Source organism: Herpailurus yagouaroundi, unplaced genomic scaffold, assembly GCF_014898765.1.
Source record: "Herpailurus yagouaroundi ecotype Mexico unplaced genomic scaffold, PumYag 29, whole genome shotgun sequence".
NCBI lineage: Eukaryota > Metazoa > Chordata > Mammalia > Carnivora > Felidae > Herpailurus > Herpailurus yagouaroundi.
The window spans coordinates 102,528,037-102,552,996 of record NW_024412377.1 but is presented as its reverse complement, the minus strand read 5'-3'; the positions used below and the strand labels follow the sequence as shown (position 1 = coordinate 102,552,996).

The following is a 24,960-nucleotide window of genomic DNA, read 5'->3' as shown; positions in this document are numbered from 1 at the left end:
CCGCGAGATGGTGACCTGGCTGAAGTCGGACCCTTAACCGACTGCGCCACCCAGGCACCCCTCTACTATCTAATTTTAAACCGCCTTTGTCACCCCCAAGAGAAACCCTGTATCTACTGGTAGTCACTCTATTTTCTCTCCTATAATCCTTGGAAACCACGAATCTACTTTTTGTCTCTGTCTTTGCCTATTCTGGAGATAGATGGAGATTTCTGTACATCTGTATAGGTATATCTATGGAGATATATATTTTACATATGAAAATTATATACCCATATATTTTTGTATATCTCTCTCTATATTTTATATATATATATCTCTATAGAAATATAGAGAGATATATAGTAGTGTCACATAAATATAGTCCTACAGTATGTAGTCTTTTTCAACTGGATCTTTTCACTTGGAATGATGTTTTTGAGGTAGCATGTATTAGCACTTTATTCCTTTTTAATATCAATTAATATTCTGTTATATGGATATACTACTATATTTTGTTTATTCATCCATCAGTTAATGGACATTTGAGTTATTTCCACTTTTTGGCTCCCACAAATAATGCTGCTGTGAACATTTGTGCACAAGTTTTGTGTGGACACATGCTTTCATTTCCATTAGGAGTGGAATTGCTGGGTCATATGGTAACACTATGTTTAACCGTTTGAAGAATTGCCAAACTCTTTTCCAAAGCAGCTGCAGCATTTACATCCCCACCAGCAATGCATGAGAGTTCCAATTTCTCCCCATTTTTGTCAATACTTGTTATTATCTGTCCTTCTTACTATAGCTATCTTAGTGGGTATAAAGTGGTATCTCGTTGTTTTGATGTGCATTTCCCTAAAGGCTAATTATGTTGAACATCTTTTCTTATGCTTATCAGCCATTTGTACATCTTCTTTAGAGAAATACAGATCCCTTGCCCATTTTTTAATTTGGTTATTCATCTTTTTTATCATTGAGATGTAAGAATTCTTTATTCCAGACACAGGTCTCTTCTCTGATTAAGTTCTTTGCAAATATTTTTTCTTAGTCCATGGATAGTCTTTTTACTTTCTTCCTTGATAGTATCCTTTGAAGCACAAACATTTTAAATTTTGATGAAGTCCAACTTATCTACTTTTTTTTGTTGTTGTGTGAGCTTTTGGTGTCATATCTAACAAGTCCTTTCCTACTGAAGGTCATAAAGATTTATTTCCATGTTTCCTTTTAAGAATTTTCTAATTTTAGCACTTATATTTTGAGATAATTTTTGTATATGATATGAGGTAGAGGTCCAGATTTATTCTTCTGCATTTGGATACTCAGTTGTCCCAGCTCTAATTGTTGAAAACCGTGTTTCCCAATTTAATTGTTTTGGCACCTTTGTTGAAGCTTTGCTCAACTTCTTAAGTCTGTGGGTTTATGCCTTTTGTCAAATTTCCGAAGTTTTCAGCTATTATTTCTTTGAGTATTTTTTAATGTCACTCTCTTTCTTTTCTCCTTCCAGGACTCTGAGGACATGAATTTTAAACCATTTGTTAATTCCATGAGACTCCATCCATTCATTTTTTCAATTTACTTTCTCTCTGTTGTTAAAATGGGCAATTTCTATTGCTTTGTCTACAATTTCACTGATTCTTTCCTCTGTCTCCTCTACTGAGAGAGTTGTTGAACTCATCCACTTAGTTTTTTATTTTGATTATTGTATGTTTTAGTTCCGAAATTTCATTTGGTCCTTCTTTATGTCTTCTATTTCTTTGCTGAGACTTTCTATTTTTTCCCTGTGTTTCAAGTGTTTTTGTAGTTGCTCAAACGTGTTTTATGTCTGCTTTAAAATCTTCGTCAGACAATTCTAACATCTCTGTCATCTTGGTTTTGAAATCTATTAGTTGTCTTTTGTTTTTTTAAGTTTATTGAGAGAGAGAGAGGCAGAGAGAAATGGAGAGCGAGGATACCAAACAGGCTCTGTGCTGTCAGCGTGGAGCCAGACCCTGGGCTTGATCTCACGAACCATGAGATCATGATCTGAGCCAAAATCGAGAGTCAGATACCTAACCGACTGAGCCACCCAGGCACCCCAATTAGTTGTCTTTTTTAATACAGTTTGAGATCTTTCTAGTTCTTGATATGATGAGCAATTTTCAACTGAGACCTAAACATTTGGGGTATCATGTTATAAGACTTTGGATCTTATTTAAATATTCTGTTTTAGCTGGCTTTTTCTGACAAAGCACTGGAAGAGGAAGTAGGGGTGGGCAGCAGGCTCCACCTCATTACTGCCAGGTTGGAGAGTCGTCTAAGTTCCTCCATTGGCCTCCACTGACACCCAAGAAGAAAGTCTCTGTCTCTGTCTCACAGTACTGGCCAGCAGGGATGAAAGTCTGGGCTGCCTACTTAGCTTCTCTGACAGCAGAGGATGGGAGGTAGGGTTGGGGCACCTTGTTATATAGTCTGGTGAGGGTGGGAGTCTGGGCTTTCCACTAGGTCTTTGCTGACTTGAGTTGGGGAACGAGGGGAAGGGGGATCCATGATTTTTTTCTGTAGTTTCCACTTTTCCTTAGTTTTAGCAGTTACTGTCTAAATGTTTTTGTTTTTGTTTTCTCTCTCATACTGCCTCTTTCCTGGTTCTTCAGCTAAAGAGAGCAGTATTTTGTGGGGGATTTTTTTGGTGTGTCTGAACCATTGGCATTTCCAGGTTACCAGCTCCTTCAGTTTCGAGTCTGGGATATATGAGGCAAAAACAAAACCCTGGGGAACTAACTAGCGTGTTGTTCCTTGAGTCCTGAGGGCACCGGCTGGCCTGCCTTCTCTCCATCTTTCAGAGTCTCCTTATGTTTGTTTTATATGTAATGTTTAGAGTTTTTAGTTGTACCTACAGGGAGGAATAGGGTGAAAGTAGGTCTACTCCACCTTCCCAGAAGTAGAAGTCTAAGTAGACCTTTTCATAAATAGAATCATATTTTAATCACTAGGGGATATTAATAGTTAAAGGAACTTTGAGGTTAATCCTTTTAACTCCCTAATAACTCTCTAATTTATCTTTTTTTGTACGTTCAAACTATATAGGGGGTTTGCTTCAAAGCAAAATGCCTATAGATTATTTACACATTTCTAACTATTGACTATCACTGTCCTCTTTTGAAATTTGAATTACATTCTTCTAAATATCACTTAAAAAATTTTTTTTCCCTTGATGTCAGTCTGAAGATGTTTCAATGGAAGGCAATTCCTTAAACTGTCTACTATTAAAGAATATAATGAGAATTCCCACATCTTTCAGAAGTGTAAGGTGGGAACATTACTCAGAAGCATTCTGTTTTTTAAGATCACCTATATCTAAAAGATTATTTTACTTCTTTTACTGTGTTTCTATACGCTCACCAACAATTGCCTATTAAAGATATTTAACAATTTTTGGACTTTTAAACTTGTAATTTTTATTCAATCACCATTCCTCCTTCTCAAACATCTGTTCTTTCATATGTATTAACATCTAGTAATAGTATCTTTTATTGCCTTCTAACTATCTGCCAGGCACTCTGCTAATGAGCTCTTAATATACTTTATCTTATTTAATCCTGTTTAAGACTAGGAAGTGAAGCTCAGAAAGACTGAATTGGAAGCATTCAGAAGTGGTGAAGCCAGTATCGGCATACAAGCCCTGTGCCTCCCAGTTTCATGCTTGTTTGACAATGCTACGCCTGACAGAGTGAGCATCTTTTCCTTCCGAGGGGAAAGCTTATAGGTAGGTTTCTCAATGTATTTTGTAATTTCTATCCTTCTTTGATTTTTATCCTCACCAATTTGTTCACCTAAAAAAAGAATTAATACAGGAAATTTAAATATAAGGTATCTGTAGTAGGGTTGGGGGTTAAAATCTAAGGCATTTACTGTTTTTAATTTAAGTGTACGTCCTTAAAAAATACGGACAAAGTTTTACTACATGAGCTTTGCTGCTTTGTATTCGGGTCTAAAGAGAAAACACTGCTGGGTAGCTGCTATTTCATGTGCACACTGTGCAAAGGATTAACAGGTAACAGGAAAAGTAAAATAAAATAAGCCATGTTAATAAGCCCTTCTTAATGGTAAGAAGATTTACTGTTTAAAACATGTATTTTTAATCTAACCTAGAACATAGAGACAAAAAGGCTATACGTACAAGCAGCTCTTCATTCAATACAGAGCAATTCATACTAAATTTTAATGCACTTTCATTTAAGTTTCATAAAAGTGTGGATATTTAATTTTCTTAGTCTCAATTTCACAACATTTGATGATCAGTATTTTTTTATTTCAAAAGATTTTGGTCAATAAATCCTCTTACATACACTAAATAATACTTCACCTTTTAAAATTAATTTCATTTACTTCCAAGGTATTATTCAGGTGAATTCCTGACTAATTGCTTTGTCAGTAGTTCTTTACATTTGTCATTATTTGCTAAACCTTTACATTTAAAAAGTATTCCTGTTGTTTTTCCTTAGCAAAGTAAATTGCAGAAACCACACATCCCCTGATTTGCAAGGATCAAGGCTCCCTTGATGTCCCAAAAAAGTCCCATGATGGGACTTTTCAAAGGCAGAAATAAGCTCTTTTTGTTATTTGGATAAATATATGTATTCTGGGTAAATTTTCCTGAAGATACACTAAACTACATTTCGGAAGGTTTACATTAAGTTGTTTTCTTAGTAATATACTGCTATCTGGAGACCTCTTTTGGTGCGTGCTCCTGTATCTAACTGCTATCAAATTAACATTAGAAAATGTTGGAATCCTAATTATGAGTGTCTTAGTTATGTAAAATATTTTTTCTTCGTATGTTCCATTTCCTAATGATAAAAAATAGTCCTTCTAGATTCAAAATTTAAGTGAAATAAATTGTTTTGTAAAATGACTTGTTGCAAATGAAAACTATTAGCAAGTTTGTTACCAAATAAGCTTTATCAATGTAAATAAAAAAAAAAAAACTTTCTAGTATTGGTACTATAATTTTTTTACCTCCAATAAGCCTGGAAGGCAACAACTGCTACACATTTTCAAAACATAATATATACAGCACTTACAAATAGGACAGTAAAAACTGCCGGCATTTTACACACGTTGATCTTATGAGGAAGGATATTATCAGCAGCATCATCACCATGGGTTATAATGATCATCTAGCTATGCAAATTTAAAATAATAATACATAGGAAATCTATATATAAGAATAATGTGGGGAAGGGAACTGTTATTTATCAGTTAGTTACCATTATTATAATTGAGTATAAAAACATCTATGTCTCCCATTTTGGATTATGCTCTGTTTAGAAAACAGAAGGCATTTTAATTTCTCATGATGGCTGCATACAAAGAGGAGGGCTTCTGATTTCTAAAAGGAAGACACTGGTTTTAACATACACCTGGACATGTAAAACTTAATTTTATAAATCCTTTAATTTTGCATAGAAAGCAGTTGACATGCTAGATACAGCATACCTCAAAAGTCAATCATGCAACATTCGCAGGCAGCCCTCTGCCCATTTCCATCTACTGAAGTCGTTCCCGTTTTTTACCAGCAACGTTGGAACTGTATTATTGGGGGATATGCGGCATGTTCCGTGTTAAATAGGCTCCCGGGGCAGGGCTGTCACTTCGGAGATTATCCGGAAGTATGGAAGTTCGTCTAGGGTAGGGTCGTCACGCTTAGGAGGCCCTGGACAGCTCCTAAGCGTCCACACTTGCAGGGCCATTTTTGGTCGAGGCCTCACCGCGCAGAGCCGCCGGCTGCAGCGCGGCTTGAGCCACCGCTGGCGCGCGCCGCCGACCGCAGGTCAGCGGACCTAGCAGGCCCAGGCCGCGGTTTTCCCCGCCGCGCCGCCGTTGCCTAGGCGACCGCCGCCGAACGTTCCCGCGGCGGGCCCCGCCCCCCGGCCAATCGGACCAGCGCTCGTCCGAGCCCAGGTTCTCTTTGTTCCGCAGCCATTTCAGGCCCCGGACGGGAGGCAGCGCCGCTTCGGCAGAGGGCCCGAGCGCCGGAGGCCTCTGGGATGGTGTGGGACCGGGTAGGTGGCGTGAGGGTGCGCGGCCGCTGACTGGAGGGCGGGAGCGGAGGCAGGCTGTTCCGAAGCTGCCTGAGGGGCCGCGGGAAGAGGCGCCCGACCCGCCGCCCTCCCGGCCGTTTGGAGCCCGGCGGCGGCGGCGGCGCCGGCGGCGCGGTTCTAAGGCCAACAGCTGTGCGGCGGGACGCCGGCGGCGGTCGGGCAGCGCCTCCTCAGGTGTCCGAGGTCGGCCTGGGGGCCAGTAAGAGCGGCGAGGAGGGGAGCGTCTTCTCGCCGGGGAGCTGTTACGCCGCGGCGTTTGGGGGCCTTGGTGCCGCAGTCGCTGCGCCAGGACGGCTGCTTCTGCCGGTTCTCGGCGCTTTGGGGCACTGCCTGCCTCTGCCCCGGATGGCCCGTCTTTGTCCCCCGCCCGTTCCCCTTTGCCCGGGTGTCCCAGGCCCGCACACGCCTTCCTCTCCACACTCCGCTCGGGCGGATCGCTTCCTCTGGGCGGTTCTTGCCCCTTGTGGCCTCTTGGCCTCACGACATATTTACATAACTTTAATGTTAGTAACTGCACGGGCTTTGCGTGGGCTTGTGTTTTTTTCACTTCCACCCTTTTGTACTTCTCCCACGCGAACACGCGACAGGGAACAGCTGCCGAGGAGCAGACCAGCCACCTCAATTAAGCAGAGGCTTTCTTCCTTTAAAAACGATCGCCTATTTGTCTACTGATGTAAAAACCAGCTGGATGTGGCAAGCACTGCTTGCTACCTGAATCGAAGTCCGTTTTCTTAATCACTAATTAGTTTGGTCCATCAACAGATTTGGATGTTAGAAATGTAAACTTGGCGGGATTCACAAATTGGTTTTGACAGTTGTTTTAAGAAGCTTCATAACAATCCTACCTTGAAACAGTGATGACTTCATTGATGAGTTTATAAATGGTAATTTTTTTAGCCTAAAGAAAAGATGTCTATAAAAAAACAAGTTGTGGGGCGCCTGGGTGGCGCAGTTGGTTAAGCGTCCGACTTCAGCCAGGTCACGATCTCACGGTCCGTGAGTTCGAGCCCCGCGTCGGGCTCTGGGCTGATGGCTCAGAGCCTGGAGCCTGTTTCCGATTCTGTGTCTCCCTCTCTCTCTGCCCCTCGCCCGTTCATGCTCTGTCTCTCTCTGTCCCAAAAATAAATAAACGTTGAAAAAAAAATTAAAAAAAAAAAAACAAGTTGTATTGTCTAATCGGTATTTGGAAATATAAGGTTGTAAAATGGCTATCCTTGAAAGGCTTATTTTCATTTAGGGTAACAAAAGTTCCTTTTAGATTTTAACTTTCCCTTTTGTATCAAAGCTTTCATACTAGAATGGCAAGTAAGTTCCACTTACTGAAGCAGGGAAGTATTCAGTCTTGGGGGAGAAACGATTTTGTTTTCCACTTGAACCCTGCCCTGCACACCTTTCTTCTTGAACAATGACTCCACCAAGTTGAAAACTTGCAGCCGCAAAAGGGGAATGTTAGTTTGAAGGTGCAGATTTCTCTTTTACTCCCCAGCATATGCATTCATAAATGCCTAACAGTTTACCAGTCCAGTTTTTACGTCACCTGAGTTAATGTTAGCCTAATGAACTACTAGTGCTCCATTTTGTTTTTCCTAAAAGGGCCCCACCTGGGTCACCCTTGAGGTTACATTTTTGTCCCAGGCATTCAGGGAATTACGAAATTCCTCCCACAGAAATACCTATAAAAATGTTTTAAAGTAATCAAGCTTATTACCAAAATATGTTATGAGCAGGATAAGATTTTGGAAAAAAATACACATGATTCTGGTTGTAAATATTTCCATTATCAACACTTGATACTGTATTCATTGTTTTTATGACTAGTTTTTCTTTTTTATATAACGTTAAATCCATCACATGAGCTCAAGTTTTCTAAATATTGTAAATGAACTTCACTGAGATGTAAATGTACTATATTTAGAAGAATTGCTTGCTTTTATCCATGTTGGAATCTGCAAATACTGTTTTTAAAAGAAATTTGATTAATAAAGGAAGGCAAAACAAGTAACAAGTCATGAAATAAATTTATCAAATGTAAACCGCAGAGAGGAACACAGCAGTAAGTGGGAGTTACATTTATTGCCTGGAGTATAAATTGTGACTCTTTTTTTCCTGGAGTTGATACTTGAATTTATACTGGTGCCAAAAAGGTCTTTCTCCCAGAAAAACAATTTGGTCTACCAGCAAACGGGTGAGAAAGCTGAAAGAATGAAAGTGATTGATAAACTGATGATTGTTTTCAAAAACAGTGGAGAATAATGCCATCTTCAAAAATCGGGATCAGAGACAAAAAATTCCCCAAATGTTGGGAGTCTTTCTTAATTGGTCCCGTTCAGCCAGTGTCGCGGCAGATATCCAGTGAGTGTTGGCAGGTGAAAGGAGTCTCCTGGGTTGCAGGGTGAACTTTATGATGGAGGACAGGTATAGTGGTAACTGTATAGATTTGTAGTTCTGTGGTTGGGTGTTGGTGTAGGAGAGTTTCTAGAAGCCTCCGTTCATTTGGTTGCCTCGGGACCTCCTTACTAGAATTCTTTGAAGTACTGAAAGTGGGTGTAATAACTAAGAATGGTTAAATGAGTCTCAGTGATTAAATGAGAGATTGGAACAGGAAATAGGGATGCAGATTTGTCTTGGAATTTTCTGGAATGGATAGAACCCATACAGGAATGGTGGCTACATCTTGTTCCAAAATGGCACCTGATGGCAGAGCAAATAGTTGAACTCAGAACTAAAAGAATGCCTAGAGCTAAAAGAAAGCTGTTAACTGAATGACCACAAGATTGGAGTTGACATTTGCCTTTTTAATAGTTAAAATTTAAAAGCAAAGCAAATCTTCAAATGTAGTGGTTAGGAACAGGAGCTCTAGAGCCAGACTCCTTGGATTCAAATGTTGGCACCTTCTGAAATCGTGTGTGGACTTGGGCAAGTTACTTCATTTCACTGTGCCTCAGTTTTTTCATCTCATAATGCTGTGAGGATTAACTGAATTAATTTGGTAAACTCTTAGAACGGGGCCTGATGTGGTAAACACTCCATAAATAATAAGTGCTATTATCATCATGATCATTGATATTTTAGAAAATAACCCATCAAATTATAATCACTAATATCTAGACTTTGAGATAATTGCTGTAAACCCATTGATATATTTCCTTTCAATATTTTTTCTCAGTTTATTTGATTTTTACATAGTTGAGACTTTACTATATGAATAGCTTTTTTTTTTTTTTAATGTTTATTTATTTTTGAGACAGAGCATGAACGGGGAGGGTCAGAGAGAGAGGGAGACACAGAATCGGAAGCAGGCTCCAGGCTCTGAGCCATCAGCCCAGAGCCCAACGCGGGGCTCGAACTCACGGAGCGTGAGATCGTGACCTGAGCTGAAGTCGGACGCTTCACCGACTGAGCCACCCAGGCGCCCATGAATAGCTTTTCATTCTGCTTTTTCACTTAGCAACATTAGCATTTTCTCCTGTTAATTTGTTAGCACTTAAAAAAATTTTTTTTATTTAAAATTTTCTTTTTTATAAGTTTATTTATTTATTTTGAGATAAGAGTGCACATGAACGTTGGAGGGACAGAGAGGAGGAGAGAGAGAATCCCAAGCTGGCTCCTCACTGTCAGTACAGAGTCCGACACGGGGCTCAAACTCATGACCATGAGATCATGACCTGAGCCAAAATCAAGAGCTGAACACACACAGCCAATTGAGCCACCTAGGTGCCCCTGTGAGCATTTTTTAAAAATGACCTCATAATGTGATTTTCTCATAATTAAACAATGTCCTAGTGGACAGTTAGCAAGTTTCTAATTTTTTTTTTTTTTGGCAGTCTAAGAAATGTTACAATGAACATCCTTGTACATCAAACAGCTTCTGTGTTTTAGCTTATTTCATTAAGATAGATTCTCCAAAGGGAAAATACTGGGTTGGAGTATATGAATATCCAAAGCTCCCATATTGTTTTTACTTAAGAAAATTTAATAATGGACTTAAAACTGAGGAGAACAGCATTTATTGCCCTTATTGCTTGAGATGGGAAGGAAGAGGGAGTGAAATAACATTTTTTCCATATACTATACCAGGCATTATTTGTAGGTATTTATCATACTTTTTTACTTTTATATACATGCTGCTCGGTATCATAGTTCTTTGTTACACTTGGGAGTTACCTGTAGATAAGCAAGTACTTTGCCCATGGACTCAGAATGTTCAAGGCTGAATCTGAATCTAGATCTACCTGATTGCAAAGCTCATATCCTTTAATTGTAAAATTTCATGTAATATACATATTCAGAATCTTATGAATATGTACACATTGAATAAATACAGACCTTGTGATGAATCTTATAATTCACTATAACTTAGTGGATCTACACATTATGAAGATAGTAAACTTGAGCTGGAGGTAATGAATGAGTAAATTACAAAGTTAAACCAGAGAGGCCTTAACTATCTGCATATATTTTACAAAAGGAAAAAATATCCTTACCTGAAAGAAATGTAATGAGGTGTACCTGAATGGTTTCTAAAATGAATGCAAAAAGTATTTGTGGTGAAACACTCTTTGTAAAATGACCTCAACACAGATAGGGGAAGAAAAAACAAATCCATCAAATTTGGGAGATCTGTATAAAAAGTGACAATGGCCTGGGTGACTCAGTCGGTTGAGCGTCTGACTTTGGCTCAGGTCATAATCTCACGGCTCCTGAGTTTGAGCCTCATGTTGGGCTCTGGGCTGACAGCTCAGAGCCTGGAGCCTGCTTCACATTCTGTGTCTCCCTCTCTCTCTCTCTCTCTCTCTCTCTGTCTCTGCCCTGCTCACACACACTTTCTATCTCAAAATGAATAAAACATGAAAAAAAAAAGTGACAATGGCCTATTAAGAAACCAAATTGAAAAATAAACTTAGTAAAACCCCTGCCAAACTAAAGTCTTAGTAGAGAAATAACAAAAAAAATAGTAATAATAAAAGATACTCCAGTTAAGGAGAATAAGACTACAAGCTGTAGGGAATTAATTATATGCTGAAAAGTGAAGGGAAAAAGTTAACTGCATTTTATAGTTGACCGTGAAGGACTCTGAAGCCTTTAATAAAATAATATTCAGCAGAGCCTCTTAATCCTCAGGTATGGAAATGGCTGTCATAGATAAAATGGTCCATCCCAGAAAGGCCAAGTTTCCATTGCTTTTGTCTTTACTAAGGAAGGGATTAGAGTAGAGAAATACTTCACCAAATCGTGACCGTACTCAATAAATAAACGATTAGGAATAGGTGGTATCCACTAAAACTATAAAGAAACACTTAGAAAATTGATCACTATGCTGTCATTAAAAATAGTATTTTTGGGGGCGCCTGGGTGGCTTGGTCGGTTAAGCGTCCGACTTCGGCTCAGGTCATCATCTCACGGTTCGTTAGTTCGAGCCCCGCGTCGGGCTCTGTGCTGACGGCTCAGAGCCTGGAGCCTGTTTCAGATTCTGTGTCTCCCTCTCTCTCTGCCCCTCCCCTGCTCATGCTGTGTCTCTCTCTGTCTCAAAAATAAATAAACGTTAAAAAAATTTTAAAAAAATAGTATTTTTGAAAAATAATGACATAAAAGTAAAAATAGTTACTTTTAGCTGGAGCATAGGAAAACAGGAAAATGATGAGAAAGATGGCAAATTATGAAGGATTGATTTTGTGTGCCATTTATTCATTTACTAAACTTTTTTTAGTGCTGGGATTGTCCCTTGTCGTTTAGGGATTTACATACTACTGGAGAGAGAGATGTGAAGAAAAAAGTGTAACAAAGTGTAGTTACAGCTTTACAGTACAAATCTGTGGCCGTATCTAGCAGGGCTAGTAATAGAGTTCATGCAGGGAATAGGAGCAGCGCTTCAGACACTGTCAGCAACGATAAGGACCTACTGTGTTCTTGAAACTGCAAGCAATTCAGGGGCCCTAAAAGATACAGAGCAGGAGCCCATGAACTTTTTCTGTAAAGGACTAGACAGTAAATATTTTCTGCTCTGTGGGCCAAACCACCTCAAACGTAGTGCAAAAACAGTCATAGTATGGAAACTAATGGGTTTGACCAGTAAGACTGGTGGGCCTTAAATGTCTCTAGTAGATAGTAGAGGGATTTGAGGAAGAGATAACCTACTGGGCCTAGCATGAGCCATAGGAAGATTTGAAACAAGGAATTTGTAACATTTGTGTGAATCATTAAGAGCGGAATGAATTACAAAAAGTTTCTTTCTAAGCACTATAAACCATTAAGAAAATAGAAGAAGGGGCACCTGGGTGGCTGAGTTGGTTGAGCGTCCGACTTTGGCTCAGGTCATGATCTCCTGATTTGTGAATTCGAACTCCGTGTTGGGTTCTGTGCTGACAGCACGGAACCTGCTTTGGAATCTGTGTCTCCCTCTCTCTCTGCCCCTCCCCCAGTCACTCTGTCTCTCTGTCCCTCTCAAAAATAAACAAACATTAAAAAAAAAAAAGAGAAGAGAAGACAACTCCGTTTCTTAACAGCCAAATTCACAAAAGAGGGGCGCCTGGGTGGCTCATTCTTGGTTAAGCGTCCGACTTCAGCTCAGGGCATGATCTCGCGGTTTGTGAGTTTGAGCCCCGCGTCAGGCTCTGTGCTGGCAGCTCGGAGCCTGGAGCCTGCTTCGGATTCTGTGTCTCCCTCTGTCTCTCCTCCCTCACTCATGATCTCTCTCTCTCTCTCAAAAATGAATACACATTAGGGGCGCCTGGGTGGCTCAGTTGGTTGAGCATCCGACTTCGGCTCAGGTCATGATCTCGCGGTTCGTGAGTTCAAGCCCCGCGTCAGGCTCTGTGCTGGCAGCTCGGAGCCTGGAGCCTGTTTCGGATTCTGTGTCTCCCTCTCTCTCTCTGACGCTCCCTCGTTCATGCTCTCTCTGTCTCAAAAATAAATAAACGTCAAAAAAAAAATTAAAAAAAAAATGAATACACATTAAAAAGATTTTTTTTTTTATTTTCACAAAAGAGAATCTCAATACAGCTAATGCTCTGCCCCACCAGTAGAGAAGTGCAAAGTAAAACGGCGATATTTTGTTTGCCGTCATACTGGCAAAAGTGAAAAAATTTTGCTAGTGTGTATTGACAAGGTTGTAGTGGAAACTCCTACGTTGAGTAAGTCAGTAGAGCCATTTTAATTTTAAAGCAAAAACATTTTGACACAGCAATTTCCATTTCTTAGAGAAGCATGGGAATGAGTGTATCAGGGGTCCTGTGTGTTCGAGAATGTCAGTAGCCACAGAACCTCCAGACTTCCAGCCCACCTTTAATTGCCTGCACTCCAGTTCATAAAAGGGTCTATATATGTCTTTTTAAAAAGCAAAACACTAAAAATCCCTCCTAACTCTTTATACCCTTCTACTGTGCCCACTGGAATTTACAGTCCTTCATCTGCAGAGTCCGGTCTCAACCTGTTCTTAAACATTTCCTTCACTTCCTTGCTCTTCTGGAAAGCTGACTTTTTGCACTGTGCAGTTGTGGGTGTTGTTTTCTATAGCCCTTCTAATCATTGTTTCTAGAGGTGGGAAAGATGTCTGCCGTGCAACTCCTTGCTGCTTTCAGACTCTTCTCCCTTCATCCTCCGTAAAAATCCTCAGATTATATAATCCATTACCCCTCATGGTGGTTATTAACTGTTGATAGTATAATTGCTATCCGTGACCTCCAGATCATTCCTCTTCATTTTTCAATTATTTTAGCTCCAGGTTCATTGCCCCTCTCTTCAGTACTGCCTCAGTCTTTATATTGAAATTGAAAAAAATGTACATAACTGATCTTTCCAATATCCTGGCCTCTCATTCCTAGACCTTTCCTCCAGTGCTCGTCTATCCTATCTCAGTCACTCACTCCCATAGTGACACCCTTCTGCCTTGTCAGTAACTACAGTCCTTACATAGTTACAATTTTATGTGTTCTATTTTGTGACCCCACTTTCTGTTTTTGTAGTTCACTCCTTCTGGTTAATATCTCAGCCCCAACCATCTTTTGACCCCAGCGTCATCTCCATTGTATCGATCCTGTTATTGTTTCCCTGCCACTCGTGCTCTTGATATTTTCACTCCCCTTCTTAACCCGGCTGAAATTTCATGGTTAATCTTTTTTAATTTTTTTTTTTAATTTAGTTTTGAGAGAGTGAGCGCATGCACGTGAGCAGGGGAGGGGCAGAGAGAGAGGAAGACAGAAGAGAGAGCCTGATGCAGGACTCAAAGTCAGAGAACTGTAAGATCATGACCTGAGCCGAAGTCAGACGTTCAACCAACTGAGCCACCCAGGCACCCACAGTTTATCATTTTAATCACTCCTTTGGATCCACTTCCTTGCTCTTTGCTTGTTTGGTAGAAACACAGGCCTACGTAAAACCAATTCTCTGCTTTGTACCTGCCATTATGCAACTTAGTATAGCTGGAAGAAAACACACAACCATACCTGACCACTTTACTCAAGGGGACCCTTGATGCTGCCTGTTGGTTGCACTGTGTTTTCTTAGTCTGTTCCCTCTCCTATTCCCGTATGACTATTTCATATCTTCTCTTTTTCAAACCTTCGAATCTCTTTTCCCGTCCTCACTTTTAGCTCATACGTGACCTTGCTTCCTGCTTTGCTAACAAAATAGAAGCAATCAGAAAACTTACACAGACTGCCAGCACCCTGTGTACCTACCAACATCTGTGTCAGTACTTGCTGTCTTCCTGCTTATTACTTAGGTTAACTGTTCATGTTCTTGTGTCTGCTTTTGTACTAGATCCCATCCTTGCCCATGTGCTCAAGGACATTAATTCAGCTTCTCTCCTTCCACATCATGTTTTTCCTTTATTGAATTATGTCTATCAGCAAACAGACATGCTATTATTTCTCCCAGTATTTAAAAACAAAAATCTTGATCCACTCCTCACCACCTGTTTCCCCATTTTGGGGGTTTCCTTTGCAGCATTATTCCTTGAAAGAGTTGTCCGTACTTGGTAATGCCAAATTCTTCCCTTTCGTATACTACACCAAACCCACTCCGATCAGGCTTTTGCCTGCCCCATTCCTGCTGAACAGCTCATGTTCTCCAGTAACTTCCATGTTATCAAATGCCATATGCCATCGATTCTGTTCATCTTACTTGGTCTATCAGCAGCCTTTGACAGGGCTGTTTGTTCCCTTATCCTTGAAACACTTTCTTCTTTGCTTTCCAGTATACCACACACCCCCTGCTTATCTTCTACCTCCTTCTTGGCCCCTTGTAATTCTCCTTTCAGACCTCGTTTATTGAAGAATCCAGGGCTCAGTCCTTGCTTTTTGTTGTCTTGTTTTTCCTATCACTTCATTCATAATTTTACTCAGTCTCATGGCTTTAAATACCATGTAAATGCCAGCAACAACCAAACTAATTCTAGTCTCCTATGTACAGCTGCCTCTTCAACATCTCTACCTAAATGTCTAATGATACACATCAAACTCAGCATTTCCAAACTAAACTCCTAAACATCTCCCCAGTACCTACTCTACACATAGACTTGCCCCATTTGTATCTGTCAGTAGCCACTCCTCCTCTCAGTAGCTCAGGCTGAAATCTTCGAGTTATCCTGGACTTTGCTTTTTCTGTGACTCTTCACATCCATAGTTTCAGGACAACCTGTTTTTTCTATATCATCAAAATATATCCGGAATTTTACAGTGCCTCGTCCTCTCCACTACTATCACCTTGATGCAAGCTACTACTGTCATAAATACTGTTTAAATAGGTTACTCAGGTGTCCCCATTCTACCTTAGTCCTTCCCGATAGTCTTTTCTTAATACAGTAGCGAGAGCTAGTCTTTTGCAAATTAAGACAGTCCCAGTCACTTCTTATTCAGAGCACTGCAGTGGCTCTTCTTTTGATTCAGAGAAAATCTAGTCTTTACGGTAGCCGACAAAACTTTTTATAATCTGCCCAAACCACTCCCCTTTGTCCCTTACCTTCTTGACCTTATTTCCTATTACCAGTTTCCCTCTTTGCACACTGGTCTCCTTGCTCTATCAAAAACATATCAGTCATATTCCTACTTTGGGACTTTTGCTTTAGCTACTGATTCAGCTATCTGGAATCTGCTTTTCCCAAATATCTACTTGGCTCACTTGCTTTACTGTCTGGTCTTTGCTCAGATGTTACCTCCTTTGAACACCTTCTTTTTTTTTTCTTCTTCTTCTTCTTTTTTTTTTTTTTTTTAATTTTTGAGAGAGAGAGAACAAGCATGAGCAGGGGAGGGGCAGAGAGAGAGAGGGATAGTGAGAGAACACCGAGCAGGCTCTGTGCTGTTAGCATGGAGCCAGATGTGGGGTTCGAACTCAGGAACGGTGAGATTATGACCTGAGTTGAAACCAAGAGTCAGACACTTAACCGACAGAATCCCCCAGACACCGTTTTTAATATGGTATTCTACCTTCTCTCACCCCCGCCCCTTATCCTGGATTCTTTTATTTTTTGCCTAGCTCATACTACCTTTTACACTGCTATATCAGGAGTCAGCAAGTTAGAGCCCCACTACCCTCTGGCTTGTTTTTGTACAGCCTGTGAGCTAAGAGCAGTTTTTACATTTTGAAGTGTTGTAAAACAAAAATAAAGAATCTACAACAGACATGTGCTATGCAAAACCTAGAATATTTACTATCAGGCCCTTTGCAGGCAAAGTTTAATGGTATATTCTGTTTATTTTCTTTCTCTTCCCACGCAATTGTAAGCTCCAAGAGGGCAAAGGTCTTTGTTTTGTTTATTGCTGTATTTACAGCAGCTAGAACAGTGCCTAGAATACAGTAGGCATTCAGTAAATATCAGTTAAATGAATGAATTGCTTGTAGTGGTACAAAATTATAAATAGGTTAAGTATTCAAGAACTCATACTGCAATTAGTAATGAAGTAGTTATATATAATGAGTAGGAAAGCAAAGGCATATTTTAAAAGAGTTTTTTAAATTATTTATTTAAGTAATCTCTGCACCCAAAGCAGGGATCATATGCTCTACCAACAGCCAACCAGGCACCCCTGAGTTTTATAAAACAGAAAACATTACTTCTATAGAAACATACGTACTTTGGGGCGCCTGGGTGGCGCAGTCGGTTAAGCGTCCGACTTCAGCCAGGTCACGATCTCGCAGTCCGTGAGTTCGAGCCCCGCGTCAGGCTCTGGGCTGATGGCTCAGAGCCTGGAGCCTATTTCCGATTCTGTGTCTCCCTCTCTCTCTGCCCCTCCCCCGTTCATGCTCTGTCTCTCTCTGTCCCGAAAATAAAATAAAAAAAAAAAAAACAAAAAAAACAAAAACATACGTACTTAGATGCACAAAATAACCGCTCTATAAGCTTATGCATCAGGTGACTATTAGAATACCTCTGGGGAGGAGATCAAGGTTAGGAGAGATACTTGAAGGGAGCTAGAATTTCATTCATATTGTTTCCTTTTTTTGTATACAGTGTGAAGCAGTCACATGTCTATTTTTCATTTAAAGATTTTTTTTTTTTTTTGAAGAGAAAGGGAAAAAGAAATAGGTACTAACTAAACCAGTAAGAGGAAATAGTAATGCAGTGGAAAGGGAAGAAAATGTTGCCTTTCTTAAATACTGTATTTTGCCAACAATCTGAATTAGAAGGAATGAGCATTCTGAATACTGAGGAAAACTTGCAAAAGTAAAGACTCTTGGGTAGAGATAAGCATAACATCAGGGAACTGCCAGAAAATCAACATGGAACATAGTGAAAAAGGATCAGAGACTACTGGGAGATTAGTTCAGAGAGAGGCAGGAGATCAGATTAGTTACAACTATGTAGCTGTGGTAAGGATATGAGGTTTTATTTTAAGTGTGATGAGAAACCACTGGAAAGTTTTGATGGTCAGAAGATGTGATTTAATTGCAGCTTTAACATGGTCATTTTTGCTGCTTTGTCTCAGAGAATGGGCAGTAAGGGAACAAAACAGAAACGTAGGGAAACCTATTGTAGTAGACCATTCTCTTGTAGAACATGGTGGTTCCCAGACTAGGGACATGAGAAGTGGTCAGACTCAGAGTGTATTTTAGAATATATTCTGATACCCCTGGCTGATGATTTGGATGTGGGATATAAAGGAAATCAAGGATGGTCTCTTAGTATTTTGGCCTAAACAACTGGATGAACACTTACTATAGGCAAGTGGAGGAGAACTAGGTTTGAGCAGGATGAGGAAAAGAATCAAGAGTTGTGTTTTAGCCAGTGAAGTTTAAGATGCCCATTTCACAAACAAATGAGTATGTCTTATAAAATATTGGATGTTTGAGTCTGGAGTTCAGAGTGCTATTTAATGGCACAGACTGGATGAGGTTATGTATAGGTAAAGAAAAGAAAGGGATATTTAGGGGTAGGAGAGCCAGCAAAGGAGACTGACAAAGAGTAGCCAGTGATACAAGAAGAAAACCTGGGAGATGTGAGGCTGGGAAGGGAAAGAGTGGTTGCCTGTGTTCAGCACTGTGGAGGGATTGTGATAAGGCCAAGAAATTGTTGGGTTTGGCAAAAAGGAAATCTCCGTCTCATTGGAGTGGAGTAAAGATGGGGAGATGGTGACTGTACACAACTTGCAAGATGTTTCTGTGAATGGAAGGAAGTGGATCAATGGAGTAGTAGTGGAGGATGAATGGAGTCAAAGCTGTTTTTTTAAGACCTTATTTTAAAATAATTTTAAACTTAGAGGAAAGTTGTGAGAATAATTTAGACAGTTCCCATGTACATACAGCTTACCTGGATTGACCGGTTGTTTACATTTTGCCACATGCTTTCCTCCCACTCCTACACACACACACACACACACACAATTATTTTTTTGATCATTTCAGAGTAGGCTTTATACATCTTGCACTTTTACCCCTTAAGTACTTTGATTTGTGGGTCTTAAGAGCTGGGATATTCTCTTCTAAAACCACATAATAGTTGTCAAATTCTGGAAATTTAGGGTTTTTACAGTCTATATTACAGTTTTGTTGCTTGTCCCTATAACATTCTTTATAACATTTTTTCCTCCAGTACAGGATCCAGCCCGTGGGTTTTTTTTTTTCAACTTTTTTTTAAATTTTTGGGACAGAGAGAGGCAGAGCATGAACGGGGGAGGGGCAGAGAGAGAGGGAGACACAGAATCGGAAACAGGCTCCAGGCTCCGAGCCATCAGCCCAGAGCCTGATGCGGGGCTCGAACTCCCGGACCGCGAGATCGTGACCTGGCTGAAGTCGGACGCTTAACCGACTGCGCCACCCAGGTGCCCCAGCCAGCCCGTGGTTTTATGTTACATATAATTGTCTTTTGTAAACAGAGAGAGTTTTGGTTTGTTTTTTTTTTTTTTTAATGGAACTTGACCGTTTTATCCTCTTAACTACCCCTTGGTTAATTATTCTTTCTATGACTAATAAGTGGCAAGACAGGAGCTCAAAGTCAAGTAGAGGAACTCCAGGGTTTGCACTCTTAAGCTCTGTCTTAAAATGCCTCTCAAGTGATGCACAGAAAAATGTGAAAGTCCCTGTTTGAAGTGGACAAATAAGTCAAAGATACAGATCAGAGGCAATGATCCTTATATTGAAAGAGTGATTGTAACTTTCTAGATCTGGATTATACTGTTTTAATGGTGGATCAAAGTTTAATATATCACCCCGATGAGCATTAGGACAGAGAGAAAAGCAATAAAAGTGAAGATATTTAAACTTTGTATGTGAAAGTTATCAGACTTTGGTATAAATTACATGTTTTCAGAGTTCTTGGTGCTAATGTTTAGAAAGGTAAAATAAAATGCTTGGATTAATTATTTTGTGATAGAATTCAGTTGGCACTGTCTGGTTATAAAGAGTTCTGATCTGTGTTTCAGAAAGAGTTTGTCTAAGCTCATAAAATGCTACCTGTCAACCTTTATTAGAAAATATTATGAGACGTAATTTAGGGAAAGAGCATTAAACAGTGAATCATTGAAACCACAGGTGCTCCGGAACAGGAACTAGAATGCTCCATTGGCTTTTTAGTTGAATAATGCTTTTACATAGTTTCTGTTACAGTTTTAAGGAGATAATGGGTAAAAACTTGTGTGGGATAGAAACCCAAGTTATGGTGAAAATTTTTCTTTGGCATTTTCAATTAAAGATTGTTCTTACTATTGAATGTGATTTCTGTAAGAAGTGACCTAAGCCTGACATGGGAACCCAAGTATTTGCTGAAAGAATCAAATGACATGTAACTTAGTAATCCCGCAACTACATTTGAACAGTTGAGTTCAATACAAGTTTCCCTGAAGGCTTGGAGAATTTCAGTAGCAAGTATAAAGGAAAGAAGAAAGTCTGGCTTTTGTATGTGGAATATGACCAGACTGATTGTTTATAATCAACTAAATGTTTCATTTCTAGAAGCTGAAAGGACCACAGTCTTTAGTTGCTTTATATGTGAGGAAATGAACGAAATGAGTAGAAGTGATTTGTACAGGGTGGTCCAGCCAGCTCTTCTTTCTGCAGAGGAGAACTGAGACAAACATGTCAGATCTCTACCACTCCTTTTTTTTCCCTGATATTATTTTGGCTCTTCATGGCACAGAAGAGTTAAAAGACCCATGGTCAGGGGCACCTAGGTGGCTCAGTCAGTTAAGCGTCTGACTTCAGCTGAGGTCATGATCTCACAGTTTGTGGGTTCAAGCCCTACATCGGGCTCTGTGCTGACAGCTTAAAGCCTGGAGCCTGCTTTGGATTCTGTGTCTCCCTCTCTCTCTACCCCTTTCCTGTTCATGTTCTGTCTCTCTCAAAAATAAATTTTAAAAATGTTAAACAAACAAACAAACAAAAACCATGGTCAGAAACAGTTTGTCCCCAAACCCCATGGAGTTAACAGTGGTTTTTTGTTAGCTCCAGAAGGGCTTTGGCTGTGATTCAAGTGTCTATCGCCCATCCTTCTCCTGACACTTTATCCTTCCATAGGTCAAGGATGAAATAGTGGAGAAACTGTAAAGGTTAGGAGGTTTCTCTGGACTCTTACTTCAGCGTAAATAGTAAGCTCAGATTCAAGAGTGTGGTATAGTAGTTTAAGGTCTGAGGTAGGAATTTGATGGGGAAGCTTAAAAGCCAGTAGAGAAATAAAATGCTGAAGCATAAAAAGGAAAAGACTGTAATAAAAATCCTAGCTTTACTTGCCCCTTACATCCTAGTGGGCTAGAGGCTTTTGTGTTGGTGTCAGTATTTGCTGATCAGGGACACAGCAGGCAATTTTTATTTATAAAACAGATTTGGTACAGTCATACTCCCATGAGATTCTAGTAGAGTTTCATTTGCTCAGCAGGCAGGACAAAATTGTGATCTCAGGTAAAAGTGTCATTTTCTGAATTGTGGAAATACAAACTCCTGGCCATCTCAAATGTTTTGGGTCATGTTCCTCAAATGCCCCACCACACATTGAATTATTGAACTTAATAACATAAAGAAACCTTAGGAATTTTGTTTTTGTAGTTTCCAGCTATAAAACCCTGCATATATCAGTGGTTAGTAAATGTTGGCTTATTGATTTCATTTCTGGAGTTCCTTTCTTCTAGAATATGCATACTACTCCTGTAAGAATACATAATGAAGAGTTGACTGGAGATTGTGTATTTTATTAACTGTAAATAATAATATGGATTATTTGCTGTATGAAATTTTTTTAATTGTAATATCATTTCATGTGACTTAAAGATTTGGTTTCTGTGTACCTAACCCTACTCCAAGGAAATTATGTAGGAAAAGGTTTTTTTATAATAAATAAATAATTTTTTTTTAAGAATCACTTTGGTGTAGGGGTGCCTGGGTGGCTCAGTCAGTGAAGCGCTTAGTCTGACTCTTGATTTATGAATTAATTTTAATGTTTATTTATTTATTTTGAGAGAGAATATGCACATAGGAAAGGGGGAGAGAAAGAGAATCCTAAGAAGGCTCCATGCTGTCAGCCCAGAACCAGACACTCAGCTCATTTTCACAAACTGAGGTAATGACCTGAGCCAAAATCAAGAGTCATGTTTAACTGACTGAGCCACCCAGGCATCCCGTGAATTATTTTCTTAAAGGGTAAAATAGTATATGACACAAATGATTGAATAGCAAAGTAAAAAGTACTAGAACTCTAACCTTTATCAGTTTAGTATATGCTCAGTGACAAATTTATTTGTAGAATGTACTTATTTCTGCAGTTAGAATTTTCTTTTTTTTTAATTAAAAAATTATTTTTTACCGTTTATTTATTTTTGAGAGAGACTGAGACAGAATGTGAGTGGGTTAGGAGCAGAGAGAGAGGGAGACTCAGAATCCACAGCAGGCTCCAGATACTGAGCTGTCAGCACAGAGCCTGACGCCAGGCTCAAACTCACGAGCTGTGAGATCATGACCTGAGCTGAAGTCCGATGCTCAACCAACCGAATCAGTCACCCAGGAGCCCCTGCAATTAGAATTTTTTTTATCATACATTAGTAAATTTTGCTTGTAATATTTGTAGTTATGATTAGTGAGGGAATCTATAGAACTTACTGCCACAGAATTTTTAAGAATCATTGTAGAAGAATTATAGACCCTCTTTTCTGAGCTATATTTTAATTTGCTTTTGGCTTTTACATTTTCATGAGATTTTTTTCCTTCTAGTTCAGTATAAGGTTTAATCAAGCTATTCATTGATTTTTTCTTAAGTGGTATTTCTGGAATTATGTGCCAGTGTTTTGAAAAATTATGAAGTTGATGAGAGGTGATTGGAATTTTTTTTAAGGAGTTTCTAGGTCCAATGTGGGGCTTGAACTCACAACCCTGAGATCAAGTGTTGCATTCTCTACAGAGTAAGCCAGCCAGGCACCCTGAAACTTTTTTTATATTAAGCAAAGTTTTGGTATTCTTGTTTTAAATTTTGTAGTAGTCTTTTCTGTATATCTTTTCTTAGTATTTAAACAGTTTAAAAAGTTCTAATATTAATTTATCATAACATAAAAAATTTTCCACACATATAAGATATTTAAACTGTAATCAAATTAATTACAAATGTAGAAATCATAATAATTTCCATTATCTAGGTAAAAGTAAAATTTCCGTTTTTTCTCTGAAACTAGGTGTCTGGGGTTATAAAACATCTTTGTTGGTATATAATTCTTTTGCTTTGCAGAAATTTTTTTTCCATTGGTAATAAAGATTTTTTTCTTAATTTCCAATATCCTCTTTATATCATTGTGTCTACTCATTTTAAAGGCATAATCTGGGGGAAAGTTCTGCGAGTACATCAATTTTCTATAACTAAGATTTAACCCTTTAAGTGCCACAACCTTTAAGCATTTTCATATAAAACTTTCTAAATTATATTTCACACGCTTTTGCCTTTTTAACAAGTAAAAAAGGTGTAATTTAAGCTCTTTGATGATTCTTTTTTTATTATGAATAGCAAGCACTGTATCATAATATGGTAACATTCCCTGGGATCTTTTGCCCTATCTTATTTATGACTTCCAACACTTACACTTTTGGAGATCATTATTACTTATTTTCATTTTAAAGGTAATTTAACCACAGTAGTGAATTTTTTTTGAATAGAAAGGAAAAAAGGCTTATAATCTTAACCCTCTAATCTGCTGCTAGCTTTTCATTGTTTCCTTCTGGTCTTTTTCATTTAACAATTCTGACTTTATCTTATACATATGTTTTACTTATTTGTTATTGTTCTCTACATACAACTTTTGATTAGTTTCTTTACTTCCTAACCATAAACATTTTCCATGTCATTACAGAAATTAACTTTTTTTTTTAATGTTTATTATTTTTGAAAGGGAGAGTGTGAGCAGGGGAGGGGCTGAGAGAGAGAGGGACAGAGGTTCCGAAGCAGTGCTCTGTGCTGACAGCAGTGAGCCTGACGTGATCCTCAAATTCACTAATCGTGAGATCATGACCTGAGCTGTATAGTTGGATGCTCAACTGACTTGAGCCACCCAGGTACCCCCTGGGATTACTTCTAATTCAACAATAAATATATGGGTAAACATTCAACTGTTCGGTTATTATGCAGTTATTAAAAAGATGACTGGGGCACCTGGGTGACTCAGTCAGTTGAGCGTCCAACTTCAGCTCAGGTCATCATCTTGCTGTTAGGGAGTTCGAGCCACATATCAGGGTCACTGCTGTCAGCACCGCTTTGGATCCTCTGTCCCCCTCTTTCTCTGCCCCTCCCTTGCTCACACATGCTCTCTTTCTCAAACATAAATAAACATTAAAAAAATAAAAGAATCCCAGGATTAAATCTTTGGGAAAAACTTTTTTTTCCTTTATTTAAGATTCTTAGGATATAGTCTAAGAAGTATAATCATGAGGTCAAAGGTTATTAAAATGCACATGGCTCTTGATACAGGTTGCTGAGTTGATTTCCAATAGGTTATATTAGTTTACCTTCAATAATCTGTTGGAGGTGATTCATATCTTCAGCACCATAGGGTGTTATAAAATTATCTTTGTTAATTAGTCTAAAATTTTTACTTCATTACATTTATTGATTATTAATAAGATTCAGTATTTTCCAGGGTTTGTTTACTATTATATTCTGTAAATTTTCTTTCATGTATTATCTGTTTCTTCTAAAACAGTTTTCCAGATAAATAATTAATATATTACTGTCTTGTTGCATCATCTCACTTTGTATTTCTCTAACATGGGAGGAGCTCCCTTTATATTTGCTCATATAAGACATGTGTTTATCTTCCATACTTGTAAATAGTGGTGCCTCTAGAAATGTTTAAGAGATATTGTAAGTTCTTTGACATGTGGACTGTCTTAGTCTTGGGAAGCCAGTATTACTTGAAAGCTAACATCATAGTGAGGGTAAATTGCCACTATTCCTACATCTCTCACAGGTATAAATATGAATGAAACAAATATGAAGCATTTT

At 39.0% G+C, this 24,960-nt stretch overlaps 1 protein-coding gene across 2 annotated transcripts in view; it reads left to right on the top strand.

Moving 5' to 3' along the window:
* Nucleotides 1-3,601: 3,601 nt before the first annotated feature.
* TNPO1 (transportin 1) overlaps nt 3,602-24,960 on the top strand; it is a 99,014-nt gene continuing 77,655 nt past the window's right edge. The window contains exon 1 of one of the 2 annotated variants that reach the window (XM_040451076.1): nt 3,602-3,724. Coding sequence is in view for 1 of the 2 variants with exons in the window: in XM_040451056.1 (XP_040306990.1) it covers nt 6,009-6,023 (15 nt within the window). In the remaining variant the exon portion in view is untranslated. Of the gene's footprint in view, nt 3,725-5,918; nt 6,024-24,960 lie in introns of those variants that run through there. The other variant, XM_040451056.1, reaches the window with a different exon arrangement.